General features: G+C 36.3%; 2 protein-coding genes across 2 annotated transcripts; one reads left to right on the forward strand and one right to left on the reverse strand.

The window, feature by feature from the left end:
* Positions 1 to 10,019: 10,019 nt before the first annotated feature.
* LOC110779581 (protein FAR1-RELATED SEQUENCE 5-like) lies at positions 10,020 to 11,434 on the reverse strand. The gene is made up of 2 exons (XM_021984070.2): positions 11,311 to 11,434; positions 10,020 to 10,867 (listed from the first exon to the last, which is right to left on the reverse strand). The coding sequence occupies exons 1-2, from the start codon at positions 11,432 to 11,434 to the stop codon at positions 10,020 to 10,022; spliced, it is 972 nt and encodes a 323-aa protein (XP_021839762.2).
* Positions 11,435 to 15,305: 3,871 nt separating this feature from the next.
* LOC110779582 (uncharacterized) lies at positions 15,306 to 18,748 on the forward strand. The gene is made up of 4 exons (XM_021984071.2): positions 15,306 to 15,833; positions 17,051 to 17,500; positions 17,982 to 18,297; positions 18,400 to 18,748. Exons 1-4 carry the CDS (start codon positions 15,396 to 15,398, stop codon positions 18,534 to 18,536), a joined length of 1,341 nt encoding a protein of 446 aa, XP_021839763.1. The 5' UTR covers positions 15,306 to 15,395; the 3' UTR covers positions 18,537 to 18,748.
* The last annotated feature ends 610 nt before the right edge of the window (positions 18,749 to 19,358 follow it).

Raw genomic sequence — 19,358 nt, forward strand, 5'->3', positions numbered from 1 at the left:
AAGTTAAATGGTTCTAGAATTCCTTCCCTTTGAAGTCTTTCTAAGCGTTTCAAGTTTATATGGCCTAATCGACAATGCCACAGATAGGTGAGATCTGAATCATCCTTTTTGGCCTTTTTGGTATTTATGTTATATACTTGTTTGCCGTGATCTAATAAATAAAGTCCATTGACTAATCTAGCAGATCCATAAAACATCTCTTTAAAATAAAACGAACAACTATTGTCTTTTATTATAAAGGAAAATCCCTTAGCATCTAAGCAAGAAACTGAAATGATGTTTTTAGTAAGACTTGGAACATGGAAACATTCTTCCAGTTCCAAAACTAGCCCGGAGGGCAACGACAAATAGTAAGTTCCTACAGCTAATGCAGCAATCCGTGCTCCATTTCCCACTCGTAGGTCGACTTCACCCTTGCTTAACTTTCTACTTCTTCTTAGTCCCTGTGGATTGGAACATAAGTGTGAGCCACAACCTGTATCTAATACCCAAGAAGTTGAATTAGCAAGTATACAGTCTATAACGAAAATACCTGAAGATGGAACGACTGTTCCGTTCTTCTGATCTTCCTTTAGCTTTGGACATTCTCTTTTGTAATGGCCTATTCCATCACAATAAAGACAGCTTGATGTGGATTTGTCCTGCTTTGATTTAGCATTGCCCTTGGACTTTCCACCTTTCTTGAATGGTCTCTTTCTAGCCTTGAGTAAATCTTTGGCTTCACAGTCCAGTACTATTTCAGCCTTTCTGACAAGGTGAATAAATTCTGCAACTGTTTCTTCTCTTGGTTCACTTAGGTATAGTTGCTTGAAGCGACCAAACCCACTGTGTAGTGAATTGAGCAAGACAGAGACTGCCATCCTTTCGCTTATTGGTGTTCCTAGTAGACTTAGGCGATCAAAATATGAACACATAAGATCCACATGGAACCTCAGTGGGACGCCTACCCTTTGTTTAGTGCGAAGGAGCTGAACATGTGTTTCTTGGACCTCCATCCTATAACACCTGTTGGGAGAACTAACCTTTAGACCAGACATTGATTCAATCAACTCATGGACGTTCAGGTCCCTGTCCTCCGTACTTCCACGACAGATATCCCTCAGATTCTTGATGAGCGTAAAAGGTTCATAGGCTACAAACCTTCTAGCCCAATCATCAGGGATATTGTTCAGCATGAGACTCATAACCTTTTTGAGATCCGCATCCCAGGCGTAAAACCTCTCAGGGGTCATGTCTCTGGCATAGTAGCTTGGCATGGGATGTGACAGTACATACTCAAGTCCATTGAGTTTGACTATTTCAACTAGCTTAGCTTCCCATTCAAGAAAATTTGTCAGGTTCAGCTTGACCATAAGCTCAGAACCCATGATGATGTTTTGATTGTTGTTTGCCATATTAAAACTACAATTGAAAAGAATAAACAAATAAATAACCATTCACAGTTTCTCTTAATAAACTTAAATTCTAGCATACATGCATAATTCAATGTTTATTAAGCATTTTATTCAAGTTATGTGTTCCGGCAGGTGTGAATAAAATGATTCCAAGATCCTAAAATCATTGAAGAACTAAGCACAGTTTGTCGACTTAATCCTAGAACATCTTAGGTAAGCAAAAGCCTTTTGCTAATAGTCTAGAAACTATTCTTGGTTGATAGGTACGTCTAAGAACTTATTAGGTAAACCTATCGAATTTGCCACGACATAAAAGGACTCCTTACTTATATCGTTGAGTTTCACCAAAACTAACATGTACTCACAATTATTTGTGTACCTTGCCCCTTTAGGACCAATAAGTAACACCTCGCTGAGCGAAAACTATTACTAGATTGATGTAAAGGATATCCAAGCAAGTGTATATTTTGGCATGGCACCTTTTAACTCAATTTTTAAGTTTGGAACTTAAGGCTCTTACTATGTTGGTTAGATTTTAAGTGAACTAAAATCCTTAATCATGCAACATAATCAAGCTTTTGATCTCATGCATTTTAAGACATATTTAAAACAATAAATAACTTAAAACATGCATAAGATATTTGTGATCTAGTATGGCCCGACTTCATCTTGAAGCTTTGACTTCAAAGTCCGTCTTGAAAATCTCCGTGGGAGGCACCATTTTCTTCAAATAGGATAAGCTATAACTAATTACAACTATTTGATGGTTCGCAGACCATATTTGAATTAAAAAATAACTTTGGTACTTTAGACCAATTACATTCAAATTAATGGTACGCAGACCATATTTTCTATCCTATTTGGGCCATACTAGTCACTTCATAACCTGCAAAACAGTACATATACAATATATACCATTCACCCATTCATTATCATGAATGGCCCACATAGCTGGTTAGTAAAACACATTATGCATCACGTAAACATTTGCAGCAATTAATCAAGGGCACCAATAATCTACCAATTATTCAGTCCTTATTAATTCTAATCAAGTTGTTTTAACCTTAAGGATTTGTAGACCTAATCAAGAGTTTATGACTAAAAAGCGCTCCCACTTAAACCAATAAATTCATATGCTTTACCAATTTTAAACATAAAAATGTATTTCTAGTCCAATCGGAAACATACAAATTTAATTAAAATTTAAAGCTCATATCAATTTATAATTGAATCCAAAAATTTAATTTAATTTCAGTCGTATTTAAATTAATTCATGATTTTAATTTTAGTAAAATAATTAGAATAAATAACATTTATTATAATTATAATATTCAAAATTAAAATCCAAGAAAATAATTCAAATTATTAATTTTAAAATTAATTAAAATTACGTGAACTGAAATTTTCAAATTAAACATTCAAAACGATCTAATCGTAACGCAAACACCCTACGCGTTGCACGCCCATGGGCCGTACGCACACAGCCATTGCTGGCCATGTGCGCGCAGCCCATGCGCTCGTCGCATAGCTGCTGCTTCCCTATCGCAAGCCTCCGCACGCATTGGTGCTCGCTGCGCGCGCCAGCGCTCATCGCACGCGAGCTATCGCTCGCAGTGCGCGCGCGCGACATCGCTCGCTGGGCGCGCGACATCGCTCGCTGGGCGCGCGAGCCATCGCTCGCTGGGCGCGCGACATCGCTCGCTGGGCGCGCGACATCGCTCGCTGGGCGCGCGACATCGCTCGCTGGGCGGGCGACATCGCTCGCTGTGCGCGCGAGTAATGCTGGGCGCAGCGCTCGTGGCACGCGAGCTTGCGCTCGCTGCGCGCGAGGCTGCGCGCTCTTGTGCGAGGCAGCGCGCGTTGTGGCGCAGCTCGCTTGCTGCCCACACGCGACTGCCTTGGCTCGCTGTTCGCCCATGCCCATTCGTTCATTGCTCGTGGCACACGACACAAGGCAGGGCTGCTGCCTTGTGCTCGTGCACTACGCCCTTGCTCATTGCATTCGTGCCGCACGGGCGACGAGCTCCCTTGCTCGTCGTCGCATGCCCGCATTATACAACACCCCTTAAGGGTAACACGAAGCGTCCATTGCTTCGTGCGTGCAAGTTTTATGAACGAATCGCATAAAATTTAAAATTTATATTTAAAATTAATGACAAATTAATAAATAATATTAATTTCATAATTTTAGGGCGAAAAAATCGAAAATTTATTATCCAATTGATTTCCGATTGTTATGGATTCAAGTCTAGGTCATAAAAATTTAAAATTTATCATAAATTTACAATTTTTATGGTGGTTTTTAATCATAGGTTTCTAATTAAATTACAATTAATTATGAAAATCAAATTAATTCTAAATTATTCTAATTTTCAACAAATTAATCATAATTACAAATTAGATTGCATAATTAACAAGACTAGGCATTCAAACTTGTTAAACATATGCAGTAGGTCAATCAAAAATTCAAGATTTATCAACAAGAATCGCAAATATTTAATTTAACATCTTAAATTTACGAAATTTTGCATTCGAAAAACTAAAACCTTCGAAAAGTCATAGTTAGGCTTCGAATTTGAGAATTCTGGGTTCGGCAGAAAAATACTAATTTTGTCAAAATTTTAGAATGCCTTTTACATGCGGAATTGACACAAAAATCACTCAATTCGGATGAGTAACGAAGAAACTGCCGAAAAACTGCGTACGTATAATTAAATAAACGCAATTTGCAATTAATTAACAATTACGAAAATTAATCACCCCTTTTAATTCTTGCAAATTTGTAATATTTAACCATGTTCATGCAATTTAGATTATGAAAATAATAAGGGGCTCGTGATACCACTGTTAGGTTATGATACATATGACAATTCATAAATCATGCGGAAAAACCATAAACCCAGGAAAACATATTATTTACACATAATCATTTAGCATAGAATAGATGCATACTCTTTGTTGCGTGCCTTCCCTAGCTGCGCCCGAACCGAACAAGAACAAGTCTTTAGGACTCCAAGTGTCGTCCCTCCGTAGATAGTCCACAGCACGTCCGGATCCGCCTTAAGATTGACCAACTAGAATCGCCCTTAAGGTACTAGAATTTTCGGCACTTTTATGAGCAAGATGTGTGTTTTAGTTTTCTCTCAAAAACTCACTTTTTGAATACTTTGAAACTTCTGTTATAAATTGTGAGCCCTAGCCTCATATTTATAGCGGTATGGAAAGGGAATCGAAATCCTATTCAGATACAAATTAATCAAACCTAGAATCCTACAAGAACTCTAATTTAATTAATTTATCAATTAGAATTAGGAATTTAATCATTAACCGAACTCTGCATGTTTTAGGAAACGTGCACGAACACAAACACTTGCACACACACGCACGACAGCCACGATGGGCCTCATGCGTGCGCGCGAGCAGCAGCCCACTCAGCGCCCGCGCGCGCTGTGCGCGCTGTGCGCTGCGCGTGCTGTGCGCGCTGTGCGCGCTGCGCGCAGCCTGCTGGGCCTGGCCTTGCTGTTTGTGCGGCGCGCTTGGCTTGCTGGGCGATGGCCTGGCTTCGTGCTGGGCCTCATCCGGCAGGCCTCGTCCGATGCTTATTCGTACGATGCGCTTCCGATTAAATTTTCCGATTCCGGAATTCATTTCCGATACGAACAATATTTAATATTTCCGATTCCGGAATTAATTTCCGTTTCGAACAAATATTTAATATTTCCGTTTCCGGAATTATTTTCCGATTCCGGTAATATTTCCGATTCTGACAATATTTCCGTTTCCGGCAATATTTCCGATTCTGGCAATATTTCCATTTCCGATAATATTTTCCGACACGTACCATGTTTCCGTTTCCGGCAACATCTACGACTTGGATAATATTTATATTTCCGATACGATCCATATTTCCGTTTCCGGTAATATCATCGTTTCCGGAGTATTCATTTCTTGCCTGTGACGATCTTAGCTCCCACTGAAACCAAGATCCGTCGGTTCCGAATATTCATAGATAGAGTATCTAATGCCATTAGATACTTGATCCGTTTACGTACTATTTGTGTGACCCTACGGGTTCAGTCAAGAGTAAGCTGTGGATTAATATCATTAATTCCACTTGAACTGAAGCGGCCTCTAGCTAGGCATTCAGCTCACTTGATCTCACTGAATTATTAACTTGTCAATTAATACTGAACCGCATTTATTAGACTTAACATAGAATGCATACTTGGACCAAGGGCATTATTTCCTTCACCACCACCTCCCTCCACTACCGCCACGCTCATCTCCTTTCTCCTTTCCTCCACCCCGTAACTCACCGTTCACTTTCTCCTCTCACTATCACTTACGCACCCCGCAATTCCTCGCCATTTGCCCTACATCATTGGCTGCTTCGTCCATAAACTAAATTCAGTGAAGCATCCATAAAAAGGAGATCGAGAGGAGGGAGAGAAAGAGGAGATTGAGGGGAGCACCCATCCTTACCACCGCGACTCCACTGTCGCCTAACCTATTGTTTCCCTCAAAACCTTTCGAATTCCACCATCTGAATCCATACGACCTTTACCCATAAACACAAAGCTAATTAAAACACTCAGTAGCCAATAACCGTAACACAAACTCACGCACATTACCTATTTTCACTCTCCTATGGTCCACCGCAACACCAGTACACCACCTTGACTCCACCACCTTTGCACCACCCTATCAGCGTGCCTCCAACCACCCAATTAAACCCCGCCCCTTTTGGTCCAACCCATCTCATCTCGCACAAGCCCATGCCATTTAATTTTCTACTCCTCCTTTGTTTCGTGCCTCACCAAGTACGGGTTTTGAAAGTTGAAACTCATTACCGATTTACTGTAGACATAAATTAAAATATCAACATTTACTTCCTTTTCATGGATTTAAAAAAAAAATAAAAATAAAAATAAAATAAAAACGTGACCTTTTTAGCCGGTCTCCCGTCAGTTAGGATCAATAAAAGTTAATGGGGTGTAAAGGTTGGATTATTAGACATTAATCAAAAGGTTGGATTATTAACGGAAAATCGTCAAAAGCTTGGATTATTAAAAGTAATTTTTCCTAACATTTATTATAATTACAATATTCAAAATTAAAATCCAAGAAAATAATTTAAATTATTAATTTTAAAATTAATTAAAATTACGTGAACTGAAATTTTCAAATTAAACATTCAAAACGATCTAATCGTAACGCAAACACCCTACGCATTGCACGCCCATGGGCCGCACGCACACAGCCATCGATGGCCATGTGCGCGCAGCCCATGCGCTCGTCGCATAGCTGCTGCATCACCATCGCAAGCCTCCGCACGTTGTGGTGCTCGCTGCGCGAGCCATCGCTCGCAGTGCGCGCTCGCCAGCGCTCGCTGCGCGCGCTCCATAGCTCGCTGTGCGCGCGAGCCATTGCTCGCTGTGCGCGCGAGCCATCGCTCGCTGTGCGCGCGACATCGCTCACTGGGCGCGCGACATCGCTCGCTGTGCGCGCGAGCAACGCTGGGCGCAGCGCTCGTGGCACGCGAGCTTGCGCTCGCTGCGCGCGAGGCTGCGCGCTCTTGCGCGAGGCAGTGCGCGTTGTGGCGCAGCTCGCTTGCTGTCCACACGCGACTGCCTTGGCTTGCCTTTCGCCCATGCCCATTTGTTCATAGCTCGTGGCCCACGACACAAGGCAGGGCTGTTGCCTTGTGCCCGTGCACTACGCCCTTGCTCATTGCATTTGTGCCGCACGGGCGACGAGCTCCCTTGCTCGTCGTCGCATGCCCGCACTATACAACACCCCTTAAGGGTAACACGAAGCGTCCATTGCTTTGTGCGTGCAAGTTATATGAACGAATCGCATAAAAATTTAAAATTTATATTTAAAATTAATGACAAATTAATAAATAATATTAATTTCATAATTTTAGGGCGAAAAATCGAAAATTTATTATTCAATTGATTTCCGATTGTTATGGATTCAAGTTTAGGTCATAAAAATTTAAAATTTATCATAAATTTACAATTTTTATGGTGGTTTTTAATCATAGGTTTCTAATTAAATTATAATTAATTATGAAAATCAAATTAATTCTAAATTATTCTAATTTTCAACAAATTAATCATAATTACAAATTAGATTGCATAATTAACAAGGCTAGGCATTCAAACTTGTTAAACATATACAGTAGGTCAATCAAAAATTCAAGATTTATCAACAAGAATCGCAAATATTTAATTTAACATCTTAAATTTACGAAATTTTGCATTCGAAAAACTAAAACCTTCGAAAAGTCATAGTTAGGCTTCGAATTTGAGAATTCTGGGTTCGGCAGAAAAATACTAATTTTGTCAAAATTTTAGAATGCCTTTTACATGCGGAATTGACACAAAAATCACTCGATTTGGATGAGTAACGAAGAAACTGCCGAAAAACTGCGTACGTATAATTAAATAAACGCAATTTGCAATTAATTAACAATTACGAAAATTAATCACCCCTTTTAATTCTTGCAAATTTGTAATATTTAACCATGTTCATGCAATTTAGATTATGAAAATAATAAGGGGCTCGTGATACCACTGTTAGGTTATGATACATATGATATTACATAAATCATGCGGAAACAACCATTAACCCAGGAATACATATTATTTACACATAATCATATAGCATAATTTAGATGCATACTCTTTGTTGCGTGCCCTCCCTAGCTGCGCCCGAACCGAGCAAGAACAAGTCTTTAGGACTCCAAGTGTCGTCCCTCCGTAGATAGTCCACAGCACGTCCGGATCCGCCTTAAGATTGACCAACTAGAATCGCCCTTAAGGTACTAGAATTTTCGGCACTTTTGAGCAAGATGTGTGGCTGAATTTTTCTCTCAAAAACTCACTTTGAATACTTTAAAACTCGTTATAAATTGTGAACCCAGGCCACATATTTATAGGGGTATGGAAAGAGAATTGGAATCCTATTAGGATACGAATTAATTAAATTAGAATTATAATAAAACTCTTATTTAATTAATTTATCAAATAGAATTAGGAATTTAATCATTAAACGAACTCTGCACGTTTCAGGAATCGTGCATGAACACAAACTCACACACACACACACGGCAGCCACGATGGGCCGCCCATGCGCGTGCGTGCGAGCAGCAGCCCACGCAGCGAGGCCCACGCAGCCGCGGCCTTGGCGCGCGCTGGGCCTGCCTTGCGGTAGGCCTGGGCGCTGCCTTGGCTGGGCTTGTGGCGCGCGTCTGGCTTGCTGGGCGATGGCCTGGCTTCGAGCTGGGCCCTCGTCCGGCAGGCCTCGTCCGATGCTTATTCGTACGATACGCTTCCGATTAAATTTCCGATTCCGGAATTCATTTCCGATACGAACAATATTTAACATTTCCGATTCCGGAATTAATTTCCGTTTCGAACAAATATTTAATATTTCCGTTTCCGGAATTATTTTCCGATTCCGATAATATTTCCGATTCTGACAATATTTCCGTTTCCGGCAATATTTCCGATTCTGGCAATATTTCCATTTCCGATAATATTTTCCGATACGTACCATGTTTCCGTTTCCAGCAACATCTACGACTTGGATAATATTTATATTTCCGATACGATCCATATTTCCGTTTCCGGCAATATCATCGTTTCCGGAGTATTCATTTCTTGCTTGTGACGATCTCAGCTCCCACTGAAACCAAGATCCGTCGATTCCGAATATTCATAGATGGAGTATTTAATGCCATTAAATACTTGATCCGTTTACGTACTATTTGTGTGACCCTACGGGTTCAGTCAAGAGTAAGCTGTGGATTAATATCATTAATTCCACTTGAACTGAAGCGGCCTCTAGCTAGGCATTCAGCTCACTTGATCTCACTGAATTATTAACTTGTTAATTAATACTGAACCGCATTTATTAGACTTAACATAGAATGCATACTTGGACCAAGGGCATTATTTCCTTCAGGCATAACATCCAACAAATCAAAATATTCGAAGTCCCCAAGTTCAACAAACAACAACACTTAAAATTTGTAATCAAACAATTATAACACCACATTGCAACATCCAAACAACAATCCACACCAAACAAGGATTAAGAACAAGATAATTATACCAAAATTCGGTAGAAGTTTAATTTTGGAAATCTCAAGAAGAATGTCCAGTTGCTTGGATAAACCTCCATTGACTTCAAGAATATGAACCAAAACCACCAAACTCATCTGCGATTTTTCTACCATTACCAGGTGCAAGAAATCGAAGAACAATCTTCAAGAACCCTAAAATTTAGGGGAAAAACTCAAGAATAAAAAACCGTTTGATTCAAGGTTTTAAAGAAAGTGGGCGTGCTCGCCGGTGGAGAAGGAGGAGGGAGATGAGAGCTCGCCGGTATGAGAAAGAGGATGGAGATGAGAGCTCGCCGGTGGAGAAGGAGGAGGGAGATGACAATGGGGTGCCAGATCGAGCTGAACACGGATAAAATGAGAGTTTGTGTTTAATTACCTTAAAGGCTGCGCTTTTGAAACTTTAGGAAAATTTTCGTTTTAAAAAAAAATAGAAATTAATTAATTTTTTCTCAAAAGTTGCTCTTGTTGTATAAGGGCAACCTTTGATGAGCCACCTATAAGGTTTTTTCCTCTAGTGTAACCAGGAACCCCAAACCAAAAACTACATTATTGCAATGATGATTCATTCCAACAAATGGTGCACATATCATATCATACCGATTTGTCCGGTATGTCGTATCAAACACCAATAAATCACCAAAATATTCATAATCCCTTTTCATCCTTCCATCCCTCCAAAAGAAACTAATTAAATGTCCATGTTCATCTAACTCAAAATCATAATAAAAATCACTCTCAGATGATTGTCTTTGAGCAAAGTACCTAATTAACTGATTACAATCTTTACCATCAAGTTTCATTGCCTTTTCAGCAGCCAAAGCGTTGTATGCATCAGCAGTAATAAACCCTAAATTAGGAGATCCTCCGACTTCTTTTCTCATTGCACGAAGCAAATCAGACACTCTACAACCACTGGCTTTCATTGAACTAAGATACTTGAGCTGCTCCCCTGTAATATCTCTTTGAGACCTAAGCAAGTATCTCTTGTCAGCGGGAATCATATGATGATTGTGAGTCATGTTATGCCTCACCACAGTCCAAACACCTTCATTGGTAATAGAAAACTGAACAAAAGCAGTACAACCTGTACGCAATTTAGACCTCTCATACTTCCTCAACGTTTCCTTCTTAACATCTTTAAAGCTAGAATTAGAACAAAGAAATCTGCGCATAATCCACAAACCAGTTCTACGACTAGTCCTAATTAATCCCTTACGAATACTGAAACCCTTCCTAAATGCATAATCATTATACATTTCATAAGCTTCATCATCACTCCTAACTTCTTTTAACATTAATTCTGATGCAGATGCTTCTTCAACCACTACTACTTCTTTAGACACTGTTAAAAAATAGAGGGAAAAGATGATGTTCAATTTAGTTTGTACGATGTTCATATATTAAAACCAAATGTTCATAATCATAAACTTCAATAAATGTGTTGCGATAATAACATAATCACAACGAAAAAAACATTGACAAAAGTAAATACCAAAGTCATGTTCATAATATAGGTGAATAATGTTCAAAATCATCAAAAACAACAAGTGTAAATTTTCCAGAAAATTGAAAAATCTGAAAAATATTCAAAATATTAAAAAACGATACAAAGTTCATCAAACTAAAACCTAATACAACTATAAACGTAAAAAAAACAAATATAAAAAGAATTTTAATCACAATTGAATCTAATCACAATTGAAAATCAAAATCGCAAAATCAGAATCGCAAAATCAAAATCGCAAAACAAAAAAAAAACAAAAAAAATAATTGAATCAAACTCACATTCCTTCATCAACGCAGAGAGTATTGAGGAATTATCAGCATTAATTTCAGCAAGTATAGCATCAATGGAAGCTTTGCTAGTAAAATCATTCATAGAGCATAATGTTGAAACAGAGGAAGCCATGGAGATTGAAATCAGCAAAATTGAAAGAGAAAAACTGCGTAATGGCTTTAGAAGAGGAGAGAGAAAATTTTGAATTGATCAACGTGATTACAAAGCAAAAGGAAAGAAGGAAAATAGGAAACAAATCTGGCGCTAAGAAAGGAAGGTGAGATTGATGCAAAAAACGCCAAAACGACGTCGTTGAAAGTCCTATGCACGCTGAGATGCGTGCATAGGTATCCAGCCAAAAATTTGGGATTCAGAGTGAACCACGGGTGTCAAATCGGGTCATCGGTCAGTTACGAACCGGATATAATCTGATGATATAGTTGTACGGGGTCATTGTGCGTATGCGAATTGAATGTGTGATTTTTTTTTCGAGTGATCACTTCGATTTTTGTTAGAAATCGGTTGGATCGGGTCAGTTTTCGACAGCCCTATTCAGAGATAGCATAACGGAAAAATATTAGTCCGTTATTTTGTTCCTCTCTAATTTATTTAACGTTGCGTTGTAATTACCTGATTTTTACTTATATTATCTAAACTTATCTGAACTCATTAAATTTATCCAAATATATTTTACTTATAAATTGTACTTGTGAACTTATATTTCCTAAAATAACTAAGAATAAGATGTACATGACATAGCTGAATATGTATAATCTTATTTGCACGCGATGAGTACGAGAGTATAAAAATTAAAATCGTGTTATTACCTAATTACCACAAATAATAGGCAAGAAAAATTATTCGCAGAGTTCGTCAAAATAAAAATTAGACATTAATTATGTCCATTAAAAACATCTAAATAGATACTCGTTTCCTTACATAATAGTAAAAAAAGTCTAAATTATCTAGGGTAGTACCAAAGTAAAGAAATTAAACATAATAGTGCTTTACTTGTTTGTTTTGCTTGCAATGTACTTCGTATTTGCTAACCACATGCACTCTTCCTTCAAATCAATTTGTTGCACAGAACTAACATTATAGAAATGTTTTGGATTAAACTTTTCAGACGTTGGAGGTAACAACACCCACGCAAAAAAATTGTATCCAAAAGTTTTGAATATTTTTTTCCAAAATCTGAGTGCTTTTTGGCCGGAATGTTAGCCCGAATGTTGACTTTTTGGCTGGAATGTTAGCCAAAGGTCTCGTTTTTAGTACAACTGTTTAATTCAAGGTAATTTTTAACAAAATCAAACCAATGAGGTACTAGTTCACAAACTAACATAAAAACAAGGTATTTTTTTAACAATTTTGACTTAAAATACATACTTGGAGTAGACATCAACATCATTATACTATAGTTAACCATGATGTTTCCCTTTTTGTTTTAGGTAGAGCAACTTCCAATTGAAGTAGCAATTAAAGTAATTAACAACTTTATTAATTAAGGTATGAATGAAGCCACCTGTAAGTAACTTCAATTCATCCAGAACCCGAATCTCGTTGTACCAAGCTAGATCACCCACATATCAATGAATAATGTATGTCTCAAAGGATCAACCCTAATTTATTGGAATTTCACGAGTTATTTACCAAATATAGTTGGAAGAATAGTCTTTATACAAAATTAATAAATATATTGTCATCTTCAATTTGGACCTTTTTTAGGTGCCAAGGTGTTTATGTTTACTCACCGAAAGTTTTATTAAGCTGAATATATCACATGATTTGGGCCATTTGGCTGCTATGTCTCATCCACTAGTTGACTGTTCAATTGGGAAACCATAATTTCACATCAAGAAAACTATCACTCGTTAGTGAGAACTTATATAGTTAGACCTAGCCCAACTCGCTTTAACCCTTGCTTGTTTTAAAGCTGTACGATTACCACATAAGAATTGAAGCGAAAAAATCGGAAAAAAAGAATTGAACTTATTGTTTAAACTTTACTTTAAATTTATCAAACGCTATCCGCTACCTTTGAACGCTACTAATTTTAACTTTTCAACAAAAGCTATCCAATCACTGCTTCTACCATTAACAACTACCTAAACCGCTACATTGTCAAACAATTACAAATTTTACAAGTAACATATTAACTAGGTGAAAATGTTACCGCCCCTATAATCCAGCTAAGCTATTTCACAATCTTTACTTGTCAAAATGGAATATGAATTACCTTTTGGTTTCAAATAAAAGCACAATACCCAATTTCAGCAGAACCATACTTTTCTTTCCTTTCGTATTGAAGCCTGTAGCATGAGGCTAGCACCTCAAATGTTACTGCCGAACACGCCCTAATACTTGGCATAAGATTTTTTCACTTATTTGTAATTTTATCAATAATTATCTATAGATTGAGATCACCCAAAACACGATTTCTAGAACATAAATGTAATCACTTTGTGTTTAAATTAGAAAAATCTTCCTTTACCTCCATTAATGACTTACTAATTGGCGAATTAGCTACTCGTATGAATTTTGAGCTGACGACGTATGTTTTTCAGAAAATGGCCTCTTTCGTTGACTAATTGGTAAAATAAATGATTGGGCTCATGGGCTGTGAGCCTGTGAATCATAATATTAAAATAAAAAGTAAATAATTAAGAATATTGAAGTCCAATATTTTTGAAACATGTACGTCCCAACTTGTTTTGTAATTTCCCTTAATTGCTTGTATTAGCTTATGTCAAAAAAAAAAAAAAAAATTACACAAAACCAGGAAATTATAATCCGTAACAAAAACAATCTCAAAAGTGAAAGTGACCTAGAATCAATGGCTATTCGAGTATGCGGTCCATACAGTTGTCCATGTACCAGTAGAAGATTCAGCAGCTACTGCAGCCCCTGCTTCTTCGGGTGAAACTCGGATATGTAATTATATCTATTTATTATATTATATTAAAACAGACACTAAAATGACACGTGCTACTTTTTGGTGTAATTTTTTTCCGTCAAAAATATTTTTCTAAAAATATATCAACTTTATTTCTTTTTTATTTTATATAGTTTTTTATAAATTGATTATGTATGGTAAAAAATATTGGAATGTAAAATATGACAATTACTACTCGATATCACATAAATAATATGGTTAAAATAATTTTGGTAATATTTTAATCAAATAGATATATCAAATGGAAAAATTATCATATTAAGCATATAAAATATGTGATACGACGAAAATACATATTATTCTGAGTATGTACAAGATTCATTAATTATGCATTTGCTTTTATAAGGAGAAATATATATACCCGTTAAACACTTTATAAAAAAATAGTCAAATTATAATTTTAGATATCCGTGCGTACATGTGATCTAATCTAGCTAGCTCGCTAATACGTAGTAGTTTAAGCCTTTTCCTTATTGTAAGTTCTTTTAACCACCTCTAATCATGTAACACTAGCCTTTTTATATAGACACTCCTTTTTATGCACACAATGCGTATATGGTTTTAGAATGCACGTAAACCAACATTAAAATAAATAAATTATATAATTAGCAAAATCCCATCATATAAGTTGTTCAATACTAGACCTGATTAACTATAGTCCAGCCCGCTGACCCAATCCAAAAAAATTGGGCAGTCTCAAATATGCAATTTTAGACTAAAACCCAAGTCCGGACCGAAAGGCTCGTAAACGTTCATTTTGGGCCGAAAAACCCGACCAAGTTTATGAATTTTGGTATTAATTTTTGTGTTAAAGCTGGACTCGACCCGTATTTTGATCACCTCTATTCAATATCAGTTTATGGTTAGCAAAGTAGATAATTTGCTTTATAATTTTAATAAAATAAAATAATTAGAGGGTATAAAGGGAGTTCATATTATGATATTATCCCGTGAAAAAAAATATTATGATATTATGACGTTGTTTGTAGTACTCCGTACTCCGTACTCCGTACTCCGTATAATAATAAGAGTATATATATACAAATCCTTGGTCTAAGAGACTAAGACTCTTAAGGTGGGCTAATAGAATCAATTCAAAAATAGGATGGGTTTCTAATACGGTTTTTTCCCTTTGCTAAAATGGAAGATGAGGAGAGAGAAAATAATGATCATAATGAACATCTTCTTCTTTCATCAAAGTCGTCCCAATTCTCACAAAAGTACATCCTACAATATGAAGATGATGAATTAAAGAATCTAAGAGTGTTTCTGAGTTGGGCATGTGTTGATCAATCAAACCCTTGGAAAACGAGCCTATCATGGTCTGTATTGTTCTTGTTTAGTATTGGGGTTCCAATTTTATCCCATTTTGTATTGCTTTGTTCAACTTGTGATGATGAAGATCATCTTCAACCTTTCGACTCTGTTGTGGAGCTTTCCCTTTCTTCAATCTCTCTTATTTCTTTCTTTAGCCTTACCAATTTTGCTAGGAAACTTGGTATTAGGAGGTTCCTTTTCCTTGATAAACTTTACGAACAGAGCGAACGCGTTCGCTTCGGCTATTCAATTCAACTTCAGGTATCTATATATTGTCATTTTATTCCTCTAATCATTTATTTTATGATCAAAACAATAATAATTAATACATAATTTGATGTATAGTTTTAATCTTATATAATTATAATTAATTAATTAACGATATATATATATATATATATATATATATATATATGTTGATAGTTTCTCTGTTTTATTGCGTGATTATAATTATGTATGTTTACATTTGCTATGCGGGGGTCGGTGGAAAATGCTATAGTAAATAACGGGAACTCTGCAGCTTATTATAGGTTGGTAAGCATGTAAGAATTTGGGTTGAGATCATGAATTTGGCTTGGTGGTAGAAGCTAGGATCATGGGTATATAGTAGTTTTCGGCAACTTTGGCGCATTAAAGTAAGGAGTTTTAGCAAAAGCAAAGCAATATGTAAAATATTGAGAATAAAGCATCTTAAAGAAGAAAAAAAGTTTTAAAAAATCAACTTATAAACAAAATATCTTGGCAAATTTTAATTTTATCATCAACTTGTTATTCTTGATCATATATTATACTTTTAGTTGGGTACGTCTTTATGCTTCCACAATATGCCCGTACTCATATCAGTAACAATATGGTTGATTAAAAGGGTGTGTTTTTAAGTTTCAAATCCAATAAAGTCAGATACGTTTCAATCAGATTATATTAGCTAGGAACCGATAAGTTATGTTCAAGTCTTGTAATTAAGTTCTCTACGTTTATTATCTTACAATCAGGTGTGACAAGGTATACGGAGTAACAAGTTATGCTGGTGTTACTTTTACATAAGATTCATTGTTACTTAATTATCTTGTTTTACTACAGTTTCTTGAATTTCATGTTAGATGTTCCTTATATAGACTGATGTTACTTGACTTTCTATGCTGGTGTTACTTATACTTTTATTGTTTTATTGCAGTTTCATGATAATGTTACTTGACTTTCTACAATGGTATTACTTATGCGTTGTATTCGTTGTTACTTTTCTTGTTTCATTGCAATTTCTTTCATGTCATGTTAGAGGTTCCTTATATAAACTGGTGTTACTTTATTTTTATTTTATGTTGGTGTTACTTTTAGTTCCTATTAACCAATGCGTCAGGATTTAAACGCGTTGGACTTATTCATAAGTGTGAACACGCCACACCATCAAGTGGCTGATCACATATAAAACTTGAGGTTTAACTAATTGTGTTAAATTAATGAATGTTGGGGTTTTGCAGAGATCAATAAAAATCCTATGTATGTTTGTGGTACCATGTTTCATCGGTGATACGGCATACAAAATATGGTGGTACACAACAGGAGGAAATAAAATCCCACACTTTGGGAACGTAATAGTAAGCCACACTATTGCTTGCTTCTTGGAACAATGTTCTTGGCTATATCGAACATCGATCTTCTTCTTGGCTTGTGTACTCTACCGTGTTTGCTGTCATCTTCAGATACTTAGACTCGATGATTTTGCTCAAGTATTTCAACTCGAAACAGATGTTGCTTTGGTTTTAATGGAGCATCTTAGGATTCGAAAGACTCTTAGGATTATCAGTCATCGTTTTCGAACTTTCCTTTTGTTTACCTTATTACTTGTTACTGCTAGCCAGTTTGCTTCCTTGCTTGTCACTACCAAGTCTGTTAGTAACATTGATGTCTACACTACTGGAGAACTCGCGGTAAGTTTATTTTATTTAGGTAAATTTGTCAAAAACTACCTTATAAATTTGTTTTTTTTTTTTTTTTTGGTAAAAAACTACCTTTTAAAAATAAAATGTTGTAATTAATTATATTTTCTTCGAATTATGAAGGTTGAATCAAATTTGGGGATTGACTTTATCATATGTATCTCACGTATCATTTAATTACCTATTTCCCGTGAGATGTCACGTGAGATGCACCTACTAAAGTCAATCTCGAAATATTTAATCTGTGCTTAAAATCCGACCATAAGTAGTATCTTACCAGGTAAATTTTTATTAGGTAGTTAATTACAATATTTTGTTTTTCATATATAAGATACTTTTTTACGAAAATCAAATGTTATAAGGTAGTTTTTGACAAATTTGTCTTTTATTTATTACCAACAATCTAGACAGTTTACATATAAATTTATTATATATGGAGTTAATTGTGGTTTTTACATGAATAAAAATGTAGCTTTGCTCCGTGACCCTAGTAACTGGAGTGTGTATATGCCTAAGAAGTGCAGCAAAGATCACACATAAGGCGCAGGCAATTACTTCGTTGGCTGCAAAATGGCATGTTTGTGCTACAGTTGACTCTTTGGATGCCATTGATACTGGTCTTGAAGTTCCAATCACTACTACTACATCATTCTCGCCTCTTGCCTTCCCTTATAATACACACTCTGATTCCGATGAAGAAGAAGGTGACGGTGATGACGACCTTGATAACACTAAGATGGTTCCTGTTTTCGCGCACACTATTTCCTACCAGAAGAGGCAAGCTTTAGGTACGTAACTATATACTAAAAGACACACCAGAAATGACTCTGTAATACGTTCTGTATTATAATTCAAAAAATAATTATTTATTTTATTGTATTATTTTGCAGTGACATATCTCGAGAATAATAGAGCTGGGATCACAATATATGGCTTCATGTTGGATAGATCATATCTCCATACTATTTTTGGAGTTGAATTATCCTTGGTACTTTGGTTGCTTAGCAAGACTGTTGGCATTTCTTAATTTCTTCCTTGCCAAAAAAATTAAGTCATTGCAATTCATTGGCCGCCCGGTCTTATTTAATTTCATTTATGTTCCTTGTAAAAAAAAATAAAAAAAATTCGTGTGTCTTATAGGCTATATATAGCATTATGAAATGGTAGTATGGTACATAATATAGAAAATTTTCATATTCATGTATTATTAAGGAAATGGAAAATCTTTGTAAGTGCAAATTTTGTTCGAGACAATATTAGTCCATATACAACTTTACGAGAAATGTATCTGTATATGTCAGAAACAAGTCTTCCCAAACACCATGTGAGTATCCTACATTGATAAAAAATGAGAGAGTTACGTTAATCACTTAATAAGACTAAGGGACTACTCTCCTTATTGTCATATGATTTTAAGGTGGAACCTCATTTGGTTATATAAAGTGGACTTTCTCTCTTGAATTTACACATCTTTTACCGAAAATAATGTTTGTTTAAAGATCATTAAAAAAAGTGATTTCTGTTTGATTCGTGTGGGTTTGGAGTATTCAGGTTTGATGTGTTAAAGGTTTATTCACATATCTGTACATTTGGTTGACGCGTGTACGTCAAGTATGCTTTTTTATTTATTTTAAAGTTGGTGTTTGTTCGAGTATGATTAATATGTGATTATGCTTGAGTTTTTCGTGATATATAATGGCAAATCGATTCTTCATGTGTCGTAAGACATAGACGGTTTTCCACGTGTCGTGAGACATAAACGGTTTTCCTGTGTCGTAAAATATGGACGGTTCTCCTTGTGTCGTGCCGGTGAGATATGTTTCGGCTCTCCTTGTGTCGTCACACAGGG

Source organism: Spinacia oleracea, chromosome 6 (genome assembly GCF_020520425.1).
Source record: "Spinacia oleracea cultivar Varoflay chromosome 6, BTI_SOV_V1, whole genome shotgun sequence".
Taxonomy (NCBI): Eukaryota; Viridiplantae; Streptophyta; class Magnoliopsida; order Caryophyllales; family Amaranthaceae; genus Spinacia; species Spinacia oleracea.

Coding starts and splice junctions, on each gene's coding strand:
- LOC110779582 (XM_021984071.2), top strand. CDS start 15,396: ATGGAAGATGAGGAGAGAGAAAATAATGATCATAATGAACATCTTCTT. Junction 15,834..17,050: donor GCTATTCAATTCAACTTCAG/GTATCTATATAT, acceptor GGGGTTTTGCAG/AGATCAATAAAAATCCTATG. Junction 18,298..18,399: donor CCAGAAGAGGCAAGCTTTAG/GTACGTAACTAT, acceptor ATTATTTTGCAG/TGACATATCTCGAGAATAAT.
- LOC110779581 (XM_021984070.2), bottom strand. CDS start 11,434: ATGGCTTCCTCTGTTTCAACATTATGCTCTATGAATGATTTTACTAGC. Junction 10,868..11,310: donor CTCTGCGTTGATGAAGGAAT/GTGAGTTTGATT, acceptor ATTTTTTAACAG/TGTCTAAAGAAGTAGTAGTG.